Below are 17,907 nucleotides of genomic sequence, written 5' to 3' on the forward strand. Positions count from 1 at the left end.
TCTTCGCTCGCAGATGCTATTCATTTCCAAAATTATTTGAGTGGTTTGGTTTTTCCATAATGAAATTTTCAATTTCTAGCCTTATATTTTTATTTGTTTGAAATACAAGCGTTTGCGGCCCCCGTCATTAAAAAAAAAAAATTGAATTTTTTGGTAGTTCAGAATTATCTTAGTTTTTACACTTTCTTTTGTTTTAGATGTCATGTCGCCAGAACATCGCAATAAAATTTTCGTTTAATTTCGCCTTTTGTATTTAAACACTTAGAACTAGCACACTAGCAGTGGTGTGACTAGTCATGACATTTTTAAATCTCGCCTTACTCTGTTTCAACTTTTCTATAATTAAAATGTATTTTGGTGGCACATATATTTTTCTCTACTTAATCACTATTTTCATGATGATATTTTTACAAAAAAAAATAAAAAAAAAGAAAAGAAAAGAAAAAGAAAAAAAGAAATTTAAAAATGCCGGCAGCCCCTATGAAGTTCTGTTTATATACGTTTTCACTTTTTACTTGACTGACGTTTGTCATAGATTTGTACTCAACACTGAATACTTTCGTTTCGTTAAAAAATGTTCGAAACGTTCGTTTCAGCGCTCCTCAGAGGTAAATCAAAATGCTTAACCTTGCTTGGATGTTCCTAAATAATATTCAGAGATTGCATTTGCTTTCAAATTTTGCCGAAAAAACTCTTTTCGACACTTTTATTCTATTTGTTCACTTATCATTTCTATGACATGTTCTTAAAATCGTTAAGGTTTCCTTTCTGCTTTTTTTTTCATTACTAATATGAAATTGGTGACGCCATTTCTGAAAAACTGGGCGGGGGGGGGGTAGCAAAACCCTTCTTGGTGATGGTTCTGGTGCCTCCCCCCCCCCCAAAAAAAAAAAAAATGTTTGGTTATGCTACGCTTCTGACTGGTACTGATTTTCGCAGGCCGTGGAGTGGAGTCCACTTTCCCGCATTTCGGCAATCAAGAGTGTTTAAACAGTGAAAAAAAAGGTGAAGGTGAATTCAAGTGCACTGACCACTCCGTCTGCTCACTGCTTTTGTTGCTCATTGGGTAGAAATTCCGAAATTCCCAAAAAAAAGGCAGATCACATTTTTGAAATCAGGTTTGAGGTAAACAATGTACGGCAAAAAGCAGCAGTGCAAGAATTTTCCGGGGGAGCTAAGCCGGTCTGAAATATTCCAGGGGAAGCTCAAGCTCCCTCAGTTCCCCCCGTTCCGACGCCTGTGGGAGATGGTCACTTCCTATACTCTCCAAGACAGTATTGGGAATTCCAAATAATATTATCAATAATTCAGGTTTATCTTACTAATATTATATATGCGAAAGTTTGTCTGTATGGATGTATGGATGTTTGTTACTCTTTCACGCAAAAACTACTGAACGGATTTTGATGAAACTTTACAATAATATAGCTTATGCATCAGAATAACACATAGGGTAGTTTTCTTCCCGTTATGGGGGGCAAAACCCCCTTAGGGGGGGGCAATAAAACACAATTTTTGTATAAATTCTCTAATATTGGGATGAAAAAAAACTTGCACATATTTACATCGAAAGCTCTGATTTTTCTGCTGAAGATGGCACCTGTTCGAAATTTCTAAGTAGAATAAAAAACGAGTTATGTGCTTTTTAGATCCATGTTCGAAGGCTTTCCTCAACTCAATACAGTATTTAGTGTATCATCTCAACTCCCTGTCGATAGCGACAATTGTTGTATTGTTGACTTTCTATGATTTTCGTGATTGTTCAAGGCTTTTCTCAAGTCAAATCTTGAAGTAAGATTTTTGCACAAGATTGGCAAATAATACATGATTTGGCTGATGATTTTCCATTTAAACGGAACTTTAATGTAATTAATGGTTTTTATTATTATTTATGCTGATTGAACACTTACTCATTATCCAAACAACCAGCAGATCGCCAAAATTTTTGCAGAAAGATTTCCGTAGCTGATGCATTTGGCAGTTTTTTCAACGTTGCTGTTTTTGAAGCCGAAGACTACGTCATAATGTTTCTCAGCTTTCACCATGTAAACAAAATATCGCCAATCAAAGAATTTTCAAAAGACTTTTTTTACCGTGTTAAATAATCCAGCAACTAAATTAGGCAAATCCATAAACAGCACAAAAACTTCCATTAATTTTCCTTTTTGCACAATTTCAAACAATCACCAAATTTTATTTCTTATTTTGGTAACATTTCGGATGAAACTGTTTAGCGCCATTTTATGGTGACCAAAAATATCTCAGCATCTGGGGCGATATCTCTGTAACGAAAATTAATATCATATCGTTTTACAAAGTAAGGAAAGAATGGGGGAACATCATCGAAGGTACCCCGAAACGACTTTCGCAAATTCGGTAAAATCGCACCAAGAGCCACAATGATTGAAATTTCCCGAAATAACTAAAGCAAGTATAAGGGGATTACGAGCGCAGCTACTTTTTTTTAATCACTTCGTACTTCATTAGCCATACAGAGAAGGTTTTAGACTCTATGTTAAAAAAAAAGTATCAACAGATTAATCTTTTTAAACATGAGAAGATTAATTTCATGTTTTTAAAATTTGTATATGCTTAAATATAGTGCTTTCGTTTCTAAATCAATACTACTTTGTTCTTTATACTTATTGCTATTTTAGTTTTATGGGTAAGGAAGAAACTCGATTTTTAATCACGTCAAAAAGATGTGTTTTAAATTCTTTTACTTAAAACAGAAAACAAAAGCAAGTAACGATTTTTTCTAATAATTATTACTGACCCAGGCAACGCCGGGTATTTTTGCTAGTTTTGATATATTTGGCATTAATTAAATCCCCATTTTCTTTTATCTTGCAAAGTCACAAATGTTAATTTCAATGTATATAACGTATTTCTCGATCTTAGACACGTGCGTGCCTTACGTCATGAAATGACTAAATTCCTTATCCATTTGATTGGCCACCGTTCTAACATCGGGAAATGCGCATTTCACATGCAAATGACTCTGGCTGACTATATATGTTGCTTCTGTAGCTCAGTTGCTCACTCGACGTTAAACTCCGGTTATCACAAATTTGCCATTTCAACTGCGCTTGCGCACGGATTTCAAAAACCTTGCTAAAATTAATTACAAACAGTTTAAGTTTGGTAATAAATATGAGATGGCAACAGATAAAAATTAGAAATCACAAAGTTTTCTCTGATTTAGTTTTTAGGTCTCGGTAAAGATTGAATTTTGCGTCTTAATTATTAATGGATTCGGTGTCTGATTTGTCTGTCCCTTTTCAAGACCAAATTTTTAACCTCAGAAGAGCGTACTAGAATTGCAGCATCACTTCCAATACAAAGCCGAACCCTCAACCTAAATAAAAATGTATAATAATAAGTTATTTACGCCTAACGAAAAATATCCGCAAAAGACGGATTTCTGTACTAATATTCCAATCATTTTTGAAGTACGCAACGTATACATTTATGGTAAATAAATATTTCCAAACTAATAAATATTGAAGTGTCACTTTTCTATTAAGATTATCAGTTATTCATATCCGTAGTTTCATATAATACTAGCATTCCCGTACCCGGCATTGCCCGGGTAATGGAATTAGCAGGGGTTAACAGTGCTTGGTACACCTAGTTTCGAAAATCCCCTATAATAATTACTTATTACCTATAACTTTTTCTAATTTGGGGAGGATCACGGGGCCCCTGGACTCCTTACATATATGCCTTTGTCCTTAACCGATCTTTAACTGTTATTAACGATCCTTTTAAAGTATTGATTATCTTTGCAAACACAGGCCATCCACATTTTATTGATATACCTATGTTTAAGCAAGAACTTCTTTGTGTACAACATTTTTAGTTTTTTTTTTTCTGGTGCTAAAATTGTTAAGCTGCTTGATGAACTGACTTTGGAGCAAGCTACATAACATTGGCCGTGTGAAAAAAAAGTCTTCTCTTAAATCGGTCCCTGCTACTTTTAATGTCTGTCCTTGTGACTTATCAATGGTTATTGCAAAGCAAACTTTAACAGGAAACTGCACTCTTCTAAATTCAAAAAGATAGTCCGCCTGTGATGATGTTCTTAAAAACTTCGTTTCTAGTTTTGAAATAAAAAAATTTTGAAAAAAAAAATAGAACCGACTTCAAAATTGCTCTAAAAAGTGAAAAATAATTTTATTCTTTAAATACCATCGATAATGCTTTTAAACATAATTTTTGAAGTTGGTGCAAAAACGATAGATAAAATCATTCACAGCCATAACTCAAATACAACTATAAATTTAACCAGGACCAGTTTCTTCACTATCACATACATTATGCATTGATGACAGCATATTTGAATAGCGATATAAATGTTTCGTTCGTAACTTTGGATGCTTTTCTGAAAAAAAATATGAACGAAGCATGGTTACACTAGATTTTACGTTTTGTTTTTGCGCCAACTTCAAAAATTATGTTTAAAAGCATTATCGATGATGTTTAAAGAATAAAATTACTTTTCACTTTTTAGAGCAATTTTGAAGTCGGTTCTATTTTTTTTTTTTTTTTTTTTTTTTTCAAAATTTTTTTATTTCGTTCTTTTTAGTGTAAATGCAGATATTTCAGTAAAAGTAAGAAGTTACCTAGTAAGAAGTTCGACTCTATATCACTGTATTGCTTTAGAAAAGCCTTTATTCAAAATTATCATTACAATTACTATTAATGTTACCTACTGTTTTTTTACACCAAACTTTTATAACAATGAGTTTCATATTGTCGCGTAGATGAAGATAGCGAAGACAATGTGAAAGCCAAATGAAGCAAATACTCGTTAGTCTCAACTCGAGATCTTTATTCAGAACCACGAATGAACATTACATCTCCTTATATACAACTTGAGAAAGTGCTGGAACTTTCCAGACTTGGAAAGATACAGAAATTAATAGAACATTCGAGAAAATACGGGAAACAGTAGAAACGAAATTTAAGTAAAATTCACTTTGTACTAGTCGGGATTTGAACCCGGGTCGCCCGTGTGGGAGGCGAGAATTCTACCACTGAGCCACCGTTATCCACGGATAAAAAGTGCGAACTTCGCTACAATATCATTTTAATCTTTTAATAGGGAAATTTTCCTGTGTTTTGCCCATAACTTTTTTTCTAAAGAACAAATATGGTCAAACAAAGTAATGGGACCTAAGTTGAGCCATCCCCTATCCATTAAAAAAAGAATCATCAAAATCGGTTCACTAGGTGAGACGCTATGAGTGGACAAACAAAAAAAAAACATACATACGGTATGAATTGATAACCGCCTCCTTTTTGAAGTCGGTTAAAAAATAAAAGCAAAAGACAGAAACATTATGATTTGACTTGAGAAAAGCCTCGAAGAACCACGTGAGAAACAAAAACAATATCAAATTTATAGTTCGCTATCGACCAAAAGTTGAGATGAAGTACTGAATAATGATTTGAATGGAGGAAAGCCTTCAAAAATAAGGGATTTGAATTCAATGACAGGTTTTAATTTCGCAGAAATTAAGAGGTTTTAATTAATTTCTCCTGAACTAATTGAGATTTCGAAAAATCCTTTCTTAGTGGTTACTTTCGTAATCATGCGGACATACCTGCCAAATTTCAAGTCTGAAGCTTCAGCGGTTTCGGCTGTGCGTTGATATATATATATATATATCAACGCGCGATATATATCAACGCTTGAATCAACGCACAGCCGAAACCGCTGAAGCTTCAGACTTGAAATTTGGCAGGCATGTCCGCATGATTACGAAAGTAACCACTAAGAAAGGATTTTTCGAAATCTCAATTAGTTCGGGAGAAATTAATTAAAACCTCTTAATTTCTGCGAAATTAAAACCTGTTATTGAATTCAAATCCCTTATTTTCGAAGGCTTTCCTCCATTCAAATCATTATTCAGTACTTCATCTCAACTTTTGGTCGATAGCGAACTATAAATTTGATATTGTTTTTGTTTCTCACATGGTTCTTCGAGGCTTTTCTCAAGTCAAATCATAATGTTTCTGTCTATTGCTTTCATTTCTTCAAAACTAGAAACGAAGTTTTTTTAAGAACATCATCACAGGCGAACTATCCTTTTGAATTTAGAAGAGTGCAGTTTCCTGTTAAAGTTTGCTTTGCAATAACCATTAATAAATCACAAGGACAGACATTAAAAGTAGCAGGGACCAATTTAAGAGAAGACTTTTTTCACATGGCCAATGTTATGTAGCTTTCTCCAAAGTCAGTTCATCAAGCAGCTTAATAATTTTAGCACCAGAAAAAAAAACTAAAAATGTTGTATACAAAGAAGTTCTTGCTTAAACATAGGTATATCAATAAAATGTGGATGGCCTGTGTTTGCAAAAATCTTACTAATATTATATATGCGAAAGTTTGTCTGTATGGATGTATGGATGTATGGATGGATGTTTGTTACTCTTTCACGCAAAAACTACTGAACGGATTTTGATGAAACTTTACAATAATATAGCTTATGCATCAGAATAACACATAGGGTAGTTTTCGTCCCGTTATGGGGGGCAAAACCCCCTTAGGGGGGTAATAAAACACAATTTTTTATAAATTCTCTAATATTGGGATGAAAAAATACTTGCATATATTTACATTATATGTCCATCGAAAGCTCTGATTTTTCTGCTGAAGATGGCACCTGTTTGAAATTTCTAAGTAGAATAAAAAACGAGTTATGAGCTTTTTAGATCCATGTTCGAAGGCTTTCCTCAACTCAATACAGTATTTAGTGTATCATCTCAACTCCCTGTCGATAGCGACAATTGTTGTATTGTTGACTTTCTTTGCTTTTCGTGATTGTTCAAGGCTTTTCTCAAGTCAAATCTTGAAGTAAGATTTTTGCACAAAATTGGCAAATAATACATGATTTGGCTGATAATTTTCCATTTAAACGGAACTTTAATGAAATTAATGGTTTTTATTATTATTTATGCTGATTGAACACTTACTCATTATCCAAACAACCAGCAGATCGCCAAAATTTTTGCAGAAAGATTTCCGTAGCTGATGCATTTGGCAGTTTTTTCAACGTTGCTGTTTTTGAAGCCGAAGACTACGTCATAATGTTTCTCAGCTTTCACCATGTAAACAAAATATCGCCAATCAAAGAATTTTCAAAAGACCTTTTTTACCGTGTTAAATAATCCAGCAACTAAATTAGGCAAATCCATAAACAGCACAAAAACTTCCATTAATTTTCCTTTTTGCACAATTTCAAACGGATCACCAAATTTTATTACTTATTTTGGTAACATTTCGGATGAAACTGTTTAGCGCCATTTTATGGTGACCAAAAATATCTCAGCATCTGGGGCGATATCTCTGTAACGAAAATTAATATCATATCGTTTTACAAAGTATGGAAAGAATGGGGGAGCATCATCGAAGGTACCCCGAAACGACTTTCGCAAATTCGGTAAAATCGCACCAAGAGCCACAATGATTGAAATTTCCCGAAATAACTAAAGCAAGTATAAGGGGATTACGAGCGCAGCTACTTTTTTTTAATCACTTCGTACTTCATTAGCCATACAGAGAAGGTTTTAGACTCTATGTTAAAAAAAAGTATCAACAGATTAATCTTTTTAAACATGAGAAGATTAATTTCATGTTTTTTAAATTTGTATATGCTTAAATATAGTGCTTTCGTTTCTAAATCAATACTACTTTGTTCTTTATACTTATTGCTATTTTAGTTTTATGGGTAAGGAAGAAACTCGATTTTTAATCACGCCAAAAATAAGTGTTTTAAATTCTTTCACTTAAAGCAGAAAACAAAAGCAAGTAACGATTTTTTCTAATAATTATTACTGACCCAGGCAACGCCGGGTATTTTTGCTAGTATATATATATATATATATATATATGTTATCTCAGGACATTGATTTTTATATATTAAGATATCACGAAATCGCTTATAATATATCACGAAAATATTCTAACGCATTCATTAATTTGGTTGGACTTGTAGTGAAGTGAAGTCACTGATTCCTGCGAGCGAGCAACTCAACTCGAGCGGAGAGCAGGAGTAGAACGAAAACAATTCGGCGATCGAACAGACGCGTTTGATTTGGTGTGTATCATTGTAAGATTAATAAATAATATGGAGTCAGATGATAGTGTTTACTGAATCAACAACAACACTAAAGCTATAGTGGTGACCTCCGGACTATTTTGTGCATTGAAAATGAGAACTGATAAAGAAATTCCGAAACAAAGCGTTTCAACGGACGTTCTTTCTGAAACCGAAAGCACTGAGCAAGCCTGCTTTGTGGGTCATGTTGGAGTGAAAGTTCCACCGTTTTGGAAGCCTGATCCCAGGATTTGGTTTCTGCAGTTAGAAGCACAGTTCCGCCGTGCAAAAATCACAAGTGACGAAACAAATTTCGACCTAGTCGTCAGTTCCATAGAGGCGGAAATCCTAGCGCAAGTTACGGACATTTTAGTTACCCCACCACCCAACAACAAATATGACGCAATAAAAGATCGCCTGATTTCGACTTTCGCAGACAGTGAATCCCAAAGGACACAAAAATTGTTGACCCAAATTGAACTTGGGGATCGTAAACCTTCAATTTTACTCTGTGAAATGAGAAATCTTGCCGACCAAAAGGTTAGTGAAAATTTTCTAAAAACCTTGTTTTTGCAACGCCTCCCAATGGACATGCGCAGCATTCTATCAGTCAGCAACGATGATTTAAATAAACTGGCCACCATGGCTGATAAAATTTGGGACCTTCGATCACCCAATAATTACAATTTGGCTTCGGTGTCACATACTAATGTGTCGATGGTTACTTTGGAATCCCTCCAAAAACAGATAACAGATCTCCGAATACTGGTGGAAAATTTAAACAAAAGGGGACGTTCCTCAGCTCGTCGTCAGCATAGTGGGAAGAGCCACAGCAAATCTGGCAGCCGCAAACCCTCCGATCAGCACGGAATATGCTACTTCCATTCAAAGTTTGGTGATAAAGCGTATAAATGCTTACAACCATGCAGTATGTCTCTTCAACTACGGCGTGAGGGCCCCGATGTGCAGGAAAACTGATACCCCGGCTTTCCACGGCGACAGGGAGCCTAGGGGCGGAGCTGAGTCGCCTCTTCATTAGTGACAAAGCATCAGCAGCCCTTTTCCTGGTGGATTCAGGGGCGGAGATTTCTGTAATTCCTCCAACGCTCACGGAAAGAAAAAATGTACATAAGTTTGAACTATTTGCAGCAAACCATTCGAAAATTAAAACTTTTGGGCAGAAACTGTTACGACTCGATCTTGGCCTCAGACGAGACTTTGTATGACCGTTCATAATAGCCGATGTCGACAAGCCAATCATCGGGATAGATTTTCTGGCAAACTTCAACCTTTTAATCGACAGCAAAAATCAAATGCTAATAGATAGAAATACAAAACTGTCAACAAAGGGAACGTTTTTTTCAACGAGAAGACCAGTCATCACCGAAATAGAAGCGCAACAGCCATATATGTACATAGTCTCAAAATTCCCTGATCTGCTAAGACCTAATATTGTAAATACTAAAATTGTAAATCATAATATTGAACATTTCATCACCACACAGGGACCACCGGTATATAGTAAAGCGCGCAGACTTTCCGCAGAAAAATTAAAGGCCGCTCGAAAAGAGTTTGACTACATGCTACAGCAAGGTTTGTGCCGCCCTTCCAAGAGCAGTTGGGATAGCCCACTACACCTAACCCAGAAAAAATCAGGTGATTGGAGACCTTGCGGGGACTACAGGGCCCTTAACAACGTTACGGTTCCAGATCGTTATCCGATACCATTTCTAACGGATTGTAACCATATACTGCATGGAGCTAAGATTTTTTCATCCATTGACTTACTGCGAGCGTACCAGCAAATACCGGTGCATGAAGCGGACATCCCAAAGACCGCCATAACCACGCCTTTTGGGCTATTCGAGTTCCCCTTCATGCCGTATGGCCTTTGCAATGCAGCACAGACCTTCCAACGTCTGATAAACACTGTGTTGCAGGGATTAGACTTTCTTTTCTGTTATTTAGATGACATATTGATTGCTTCGAAGGATGAAGAGACACATCAAAAACATCTGTTCCTTCTCTTCGAGCGACTGAACGAGTATGGTCTACGCATTAACCTTTCTAAATCTATATTTGGTGTAACACACATCCAATTTCTCGGATATGAAATCAGCTCCGAGGGAATGAAGCCTTGTACATCCAAAGTCGATGTCATTAAAAATTATCCCGAACCTAACTCTGCCACTAGCCTGAGACGGTTCCTGGGAATGGTAAATTTTTACCACAGATTCATTCCTAAATGCGCTGGCATACAGCAACCACTCACCAAGTTACTTGCTGGCCATAAAAAGAATAGCACCAAACCTCTTCAGTGGACTGACGAAAGTCGTGAATCGTTTTCCAGGCTCAAGGATGCCTTATGTTCGGTGACTCTCTTATCACATCCAGATCCAGAGGCTCAACTGAGTTTGGTAACGGACGCTTCAGACATAAGCATCGGAGCCGTCCTTCAACAAGAAATCGCTGGATTAAAAAAACCTCTTAGCTTCTTTTCAAGAACTCTATCCCCGGCACAGAGGAAATACAGCACGTACGATCGTGAACTTCTGGCCATTTACAGTGCAGTTAAGCATTTTAGATACTTACTAGAGGGAAGGCCTTTCGAAATCTATACGGATCACGAACCCCTCACATACGCTTTTCGACAAGACTTGGACAAAGCCTCTCCCAGACAAGCAAGACAATTGAGTTATATTGCTCAATTTTCAACGGATATTCGCTACATCAAAGGAGAAGAAAACATTATTGCTGATACCCTTTCCAGAATTGATACAATATCCGCACCATCTCCAATCGATTACGCAGCTATTGCAAAACTTCAAGATGATCACGATTTAACAATTTTGAAGAATAACCCAAGGCTGAGAATGGTTAAAATATCCATTCCAGAAACTGACGAATCCATTTATTGTGATGTCTCCACCAAGAGTAATCGACCCTACATCCCTCCAAACTTCCGACGACAGTTATTTTCTTCCATTCATAACCTATCTCATACAGGAATTAGAAGCACAAGAAAATTAATTACAAAAAGATTCATATGGCCAAATATCAATAAAGATTGTCAGTTATGGTGCAGGGAATGCGTGGAATGCCAAAAATCCAAGGTACAAAGACATACCAAATCAGCTCTTATGGACTTCAAGGTTCCTACCGAACGTTTCCAGCACGTTCACATTGATATCGTTGGACCCCTGCCACCATGTCAAGGTTTTAGATACTTACTAACGATGATTGATCGTTTTTCGAGATGGGTTGAAGCTGTTCCTATGGCAGATCAATCAGCAGAAACAGTTGCAACAGGCATGATCTCAACCTGGATTTCACGCTTTGGAATACCGCAACGTATTACGTCTGACCAAGGACGTCAGTTCGAAAGTCAAATCTTTTCATCTTTGAGCAAATACTTCGGGTTTCAAAAATCCAGAACAACAGCCTACCACCCACAATCGAACGGACTGCTTGAGCGACAACACAGGACTGTTAAGGCAAGCTTGAGATGTCATTTACAACAAAGCAAATCTTGGGTTGACGCTTTACCTTTGATTCTCCTCGGATTGCGTTCTGCACTGAAAGAAGACATAGGATACTCTTCGGCCGAGCTCCTTTACGGAAGTCCTCTACGTTTACCCGGAGAGTTTGTTGACACCATTCCTAATGTCACGCATTCAGAGTTTGTACAAAGGCTACAAAGTATTATCCGCAACCTAAAACCTTCTGCAACGACTACCCATGGTAATACGAACGTGTTCGTTTCAAAACAGCTTTTGAATTGCTCACACGTTTTCGTCTACAATAATGCCGTCACTTCATCTTTGCAACCAGTTTATCTTGGGCCTTATGTTGTGAAACATCGGTCACCAAAGTATTTTGACATTGAAATCAATGGAACTGTCAAAAGAATTTCAATTGACCGACTGAAACCATGCTTTATCGTAAAGGACAACGACGAGAAACCCCTCGAAAACCAAAGACACAGGGATTTCACGGATCAACCCACCCAAGGTGCATTTCGAGAGGAAATTTCACCGCCGAGCAATCGCACTCATACCACACGCAGCGGAAGGATTGTCAGGTTCCCCCCTCATTTAAAGGATTATGATTCCTAATCGTTTGCTCTAGGGAGGGAGTGTGTAGTGAAGTGAAGTCACTGATTCCTGCGAGCGAGCAACTCAACTCGAGCGGAGAGCAGGAGTGGAACGAAAACAATTCGGCGATCGAACAGACGCGTTTGATTTGGTGTGTATCATTGTAAGATTAATAAATAATATGGAGTCAGATGATAGTGTTTACTGAATCAACAACAACACTAAAGCTACAAACTCTCGCTCAGCCTAAATATAAACAAGCAACACGAAATCTTAAAACAGAAAGCCCAAAAAGCTAGGTCCGTGCGCAAGCGCAGTTGAAATGGCCAATTTGTGATAACCGTTATTTAACGTTGAGTCAGTTGCTCTCTCTCTGTTAAAGCACCGCATTTTAGTTTCATAGTCAGCCAAGTCGGCTGCTAGCCGTCATGCTCTCGAATAGGCATTTTATAACTATAAACTTTATATGCAAACCTTAAGTTTAAATAACTGTAACTTCAATTGCATAAATGATTCTTCATTTGTCATAATGCAAATTTACAAATAATGGTTTTGCCTGTTTTACAAATCTATATATGCTTCGAGAGAACTTATTTTTGCAATATCATATTTCATATGTAAATATCTCGCCTAGGATACCACTGTATCATATCACCAAGGAGGAAATAAAGACATAATTTCAAATACAGGTATTGATTTCTGAAAAGGACTCCAGTTACACTCTGCAACTAAAAATGTATTAATTAAATTAGTCATCGGTGCGATAACTTCATTGACAAAACCTCATCGCACAATAGACAGTCCACTTGCTTCCAGATACAGGATAGGACTAATAACAGATATGTCAAGAACTTCCGAAGAGTTATAACTATAGGAAGTATGAGTTGTAGAACCATCATTTATACAAATAAAGCCACTGTCATCGATCATGTTAATTAATTCTACACCTCTCCGGTTTTGGTCAGTACATCCCCACTCTGGATCCCACTTTAGCGTTGAGGTCTCCAACAAGTATTGAATTCCCATCAAAGAGATTTTGTAGATTGCAAATTGATATTGAATTTATTGATTGTAAAACTCAAAAATCGAAGTTAATCTTAATATCTTTATGTCTATGTTAATTCTAAAGCAGCCAATAAAACTAAAATTAAAAATTGAGATGAGAAGAAATATAGGCGTTAAAGTAAAAGCTGTTCGTACAGAGCTGTATACCTCCTATTTCTTCTTCTCGAAACTTTTATTTTAATTTGTCTGGCTGCTTTAGAATTAACAAAAAGATTTCAAGATCAATTTCAATTGTTGCAATCATGAAATCATATGGTTATTTTATTTCATACTTTTTAGTGTCAACCAAGCTAGTAGGAATAGTCCTTTGAAGTTAAAAAAAATCACATTTTATTTAACTTTTTTTTTACGTTTTGAAATTTAAAACATACTTGTTACTTATCCTTCAATGGAAAAAAAAAACTGTTTCGACGATCGTTTTAACATAAATGTATTGCACATAAAGAGAGGATAGATTATATTTACTATTATTAATCTTTTTTCCATGTTTCTGACAGTTTAAACAGATGTATAGTGAAAAAAAAAAGCATTTAAAAATGCTCACAAATATGTGCTTGCTTCAGTTCAACATAGAAATTACTTAGATTAAACTTATCAATAATTCATTTATTCCTTTTATGGCATTGATTATTAAGCGGAAGTAAAACATGAGGATTATGACGGAGAAAGTAAACTGAGAAATAGTCTTTAAAAAATTGTCTATGATCTTTTTCTGACACAAAATTTCGAAGTTAAAAACAGAACTGGAGAGAGGGGTTTAGAAAAGCTAATCAATTCAAATAAATGTATGAATATGTGCCCATTTAAAGTATGAATTCTGTAACCATAATCATAAAACTAGAATATTTTATAAAGAATATTTTTCTAGCGTATAATATTTTACTGCTTTTGGAATCTTCACATCATTATGGCACAATCACATTAAATTTCTTTAAAGCTTCGTTTTTGAACCTATTTTCATTTATGCATTTATTTTTTAACAACTCTTCGGTAGTTATAATACTTTTTTGGAGTAACCGGGTCGTATGCGTTTCCGAAACACGATTTTAGTGTATGTATTTCTGAAAACCAATTAAACAACAAAGTCATTTTTTTTAAATCAAAAAATACTTATTATTTCACATTTAAAAGAGTTGTTGTTAAAAACAAATAAAACATCTATTCTTTATTTTCTTTTCTTTAGATTCCTGAAATTTGGGAAAGCATGCACAGTAAAAATCATAATTGGAAACAAATTTCCAAATTCCAAATGGAAAACTATTTTTTACTTTCAGAAGAAGAATTGAAGAACTTTTGTAAAAGGTACTTTACATGTAAACAAATATTTTTGCATGAACAGTACACTAAAATATTTAATATCAGTAACACGCCGGTTAAATTCCCTTATGCATTTGAACAGCAAATTCAAAAGCATTCACTTTTACTGCAATGGAGACTATTTCATAACAAATTTAAAAATTCTAAATAATTTTTACAGATTATGTACATGCATACACGCATACCATCACCAACATCTTCAACTCTTATCTATCCTTTGCTAGGCAAAACTCTCCTCAAACTTTTTCCGAAAGTTAAAATTTTTGTTGCTTTTGATTCCAACTAATTTTTTAGTACCATCTTGTTTAGGGAAGCTTTCACGGATGTTTGATCCCACAATGACCAATACATTACTATTTGAATCCACCTATAGTCATTTTTTCAAGATTTATGACCATTCACTTTGGACATTAGTGCGTTTACGATGAGTGGCACAATTAAACGTTCTTCATTGTTGTTTGTGACTGCTATGTCTCAAGAAGTAATGCGAAGATTCAGATGAGATTTGGTATGTAAGTGAACCTACACCGAAAAAAGTTATTTCAATTTTAGCGGCAATCGCTCCAAGGGAGGCAGATTTTTGTTCCAGTTTGCGCGAGTTATAATCAGTTTAACTAAACCGTCTGTAAGAAAGATGAACAACATTTTCATGTTTTCACTTACGACTGCTTCAAGTACGTTTAAGAGTTACAAATCGAACAAGTTACAAACAATTCGAAATTTGCCAAGTAAGCCCGGTTTAATCTCCGTAGGACTTAAATTACCGGATACATTAATTAAAAATCGCATTATCATTCTTCGGAATTTTGGTGGTGGAAATCCTCACACATTTAAAATGTTGGTACCAGTCGGATGAACGATTGTTTTCTGCGTATGATGGAATTTTCTTGGAGTTTCCAAGTTACATAGAACAGGGATTATGAGCATTTTTAGAAAATGCTGAAGAGTTTGTTTGTTTGAACGCGCTGTTCGAATTGAAAACTTCTTTTTGTGTTGGATAGTCCATTTATTGAGGAAGGCTATAATTTATAGTGGTATTTTAATTAGAAAAGAATTTATTCAATGTTTTATGTGGTTTTTAGCAGTTTTTACCCCACTTCCTCCGAACCAATTGCGCCAGAAAAATATTTTTATACTAAAATTTATGAAATTTATTTTCAAGTATGATAAAAAAAGTTTTTGCAGATAGAGCAATTTTTGTATTTTTTATGAATTTTTGAAAAAAAAAAAAACCTTTATTTCGCATTCTCTCCCAGACTTAATTTTTTCTAAACTCATCCTGCAAAAAGTATACAGGCCTCTGATTAGAAATTTAAATATGTAATAGTAAAGTGTGTGTGACATTTCACCTCATTCAGAAAAAAAAAGTATTCAAAAATACGCAATAGTTATTTTTTTTACAATCTTTTTAATGCGGAGCACGGCATGATTTCGAAGCTGAGCTGAATTTTTGTCAATCTTCATTTTAGGATGGTCATTACGCCATGGAAAAGACGTCATGGGCATGTGATCCAACTGCAGCACTTGCTTTTGCTTCTTTTTCTTTTTTTTTTTTTTTTCATTTAGGAATTTTATTCCTCCCCTTCCCTCGGACGTTTTACTGTTGTTATTTAACGTTACATCATATTTGTATGCATTTGATTCAATAAAAGTAGTGAGGGTTTTTTTTTTTTTTTTTTTTAATCTTTTGCACACTATGAAGAACGGAGGTTTTTTTTTTTTTTTTGGTGCTATTTTAGTTAAATGAATAAAGCGCGCAGTTTTTTGCATGATGTTTGTTTTATATACGTAGAAAAAGATTTTCAATTACCATCAGAGGTAAATATGCATAGATTGTATAGATAAATAAACATAGGTCGATATAGGTAGATGGTCAGTAAGAGATAGATAGGCCATATTCAACGGATGATCGATGCCGCCACCCCGACTTTGAAAAAATAAAGCATTCACATAAGTGGACGTGCTTTTTGTTATTTTCCGACAAAATGGGCATTGAGAGTACCCCCCCCCCTCTTCCTTCTCCTCCTCCTTAGACTATTGAGAGTCTCAATGATCTACGCCCTCCTTTTGGGGCTGCTTGCACAGAAAGGAGAACCAGCTGGTCGCCGCAGGCGTCTATCTTTTTATGTGTTCTGGCGAAAAGTTTTAAATTCCAAAAAGACTTCAATAGGTTTTTTTTTTTTTTTTTGAAAAAGTGTATGCAAATTTTAGTTGAAGAAAAATGATCATTTCACATCAGAAGGGGGGAGGAGCATTAATTTTTTTATTCACCGGACTTCATTTAGCAGGGGTGACGCCGTGCGGTTACTGCTAGTTTTAAATAAAGTTCTAAGCCTTTCACGGGGCTTAATTACTGACAGACGGTTGAAAAAAATTTAAATGATTTTAATTGTTTATCAGTTGCTCATTTTATTTGAGAACAAATAAAATGCTTGTTAAATATCTTTATCAAATACTCAGGTTTACTTTTTTTTTAAACTTTTAGAGTTTTTAATTTTTTGCTCTTGAATCTGTTTTTGCAAATAGCGATAGTTAGTAAGAGAAGTAACGAAAGAGAAGAGAATTCAAAGAAAGAGATAAAATAAAGTTTCGTGATGGGTTCGTATAGTTTAAGTACGAACTTTTGAAGTTTCTTTACAATAAGCTTTTTAAGAATGGGAAGTTTTATTTCAAAGTATCAGAGCAATGTCGTTTCAGTTGTGTTGCTTTAGATTTTAAAATAAGGTAAAACCTTGACTTCAGCGAAGAGGAGAAACAGGATCTTATGCTGTCCTCGCAGCACAGTAAGTCTCTGTAAATGTTGTTTCTCCGTCACAGCACTGTGCTCGCAATGAAGTTTTCAATATTTATCAGGAAGAAAATTTATTTTCTGGGATAATATTCATAGATTTTTAATTTAGCTGTATACTTGGCAAGATAACACTTAGAAATTATGTAGCATCTTAAAACTTTTTACGGAGGAGAGGTACGAAATTAAAGAATTTAGAAAAGAAAACGAATAAGAGAAACTAACAAAAAAGATCAAAGATAGTAAAGTTCATAATAAGTTTAAAACCAAAGGGTTAATAAAACGCAAACAAAAACCTATCCTGATCAAGAAGAAATTGTTGAAGGTGATGTTAATATTGAAAAAGAATTGTTTCTCGAAGAGAAATTACAAGTGGCTATATCACACAATACGCAAGAAATACACACACTATATGATTTGTTCAAAACTAGCAGGCAAGAGACTGGATTATTTAAAGATAAATAACTTCGAGACAATTAGACGAGGTGTATCGCGCATTATTAACAGTACCACCAACCAGTGTGAACTCAGGGTATTT

General features: G+C 35.2%; 1 protein-coding gene across 1 annotated transcript in view; it reads left to right on the forward strand.

The window, feature by feature from the left end:
• LOC129217111 (zinc finger MYND domain-containing protein 10-like) overlaps positions 1–17,907 on the forward strand; it is a 59,860-nt gene that overhangs the window by 37,142 nt on the left and 4,811 nt on the right. Inside the window, exon 9 of the mRNA XM_054851362.1 lies at positions 14,448–14,566. Coding sequence (XP_054707337.1) covers positions 14,448–14,566 — 119 coding nt within the window. The remainder of the gene's footprint in view (positions 1–14,447; positions 14,567–17,907) is intronic.

Source organism: Uloborus diversus, chromosome 2 (genome assembly GCF_026930045.1).
Source record: "Uloborus diversus isolate 005 chromosome 2, Udiv.v.3.1, whole genome shotgun sequence".
Lineage (NCBI taxonomy): Eukaryota > Metazoa > Arthropoda > Arachnida > Araneae > Uloboridae > Uloborus > Uloborus diversus.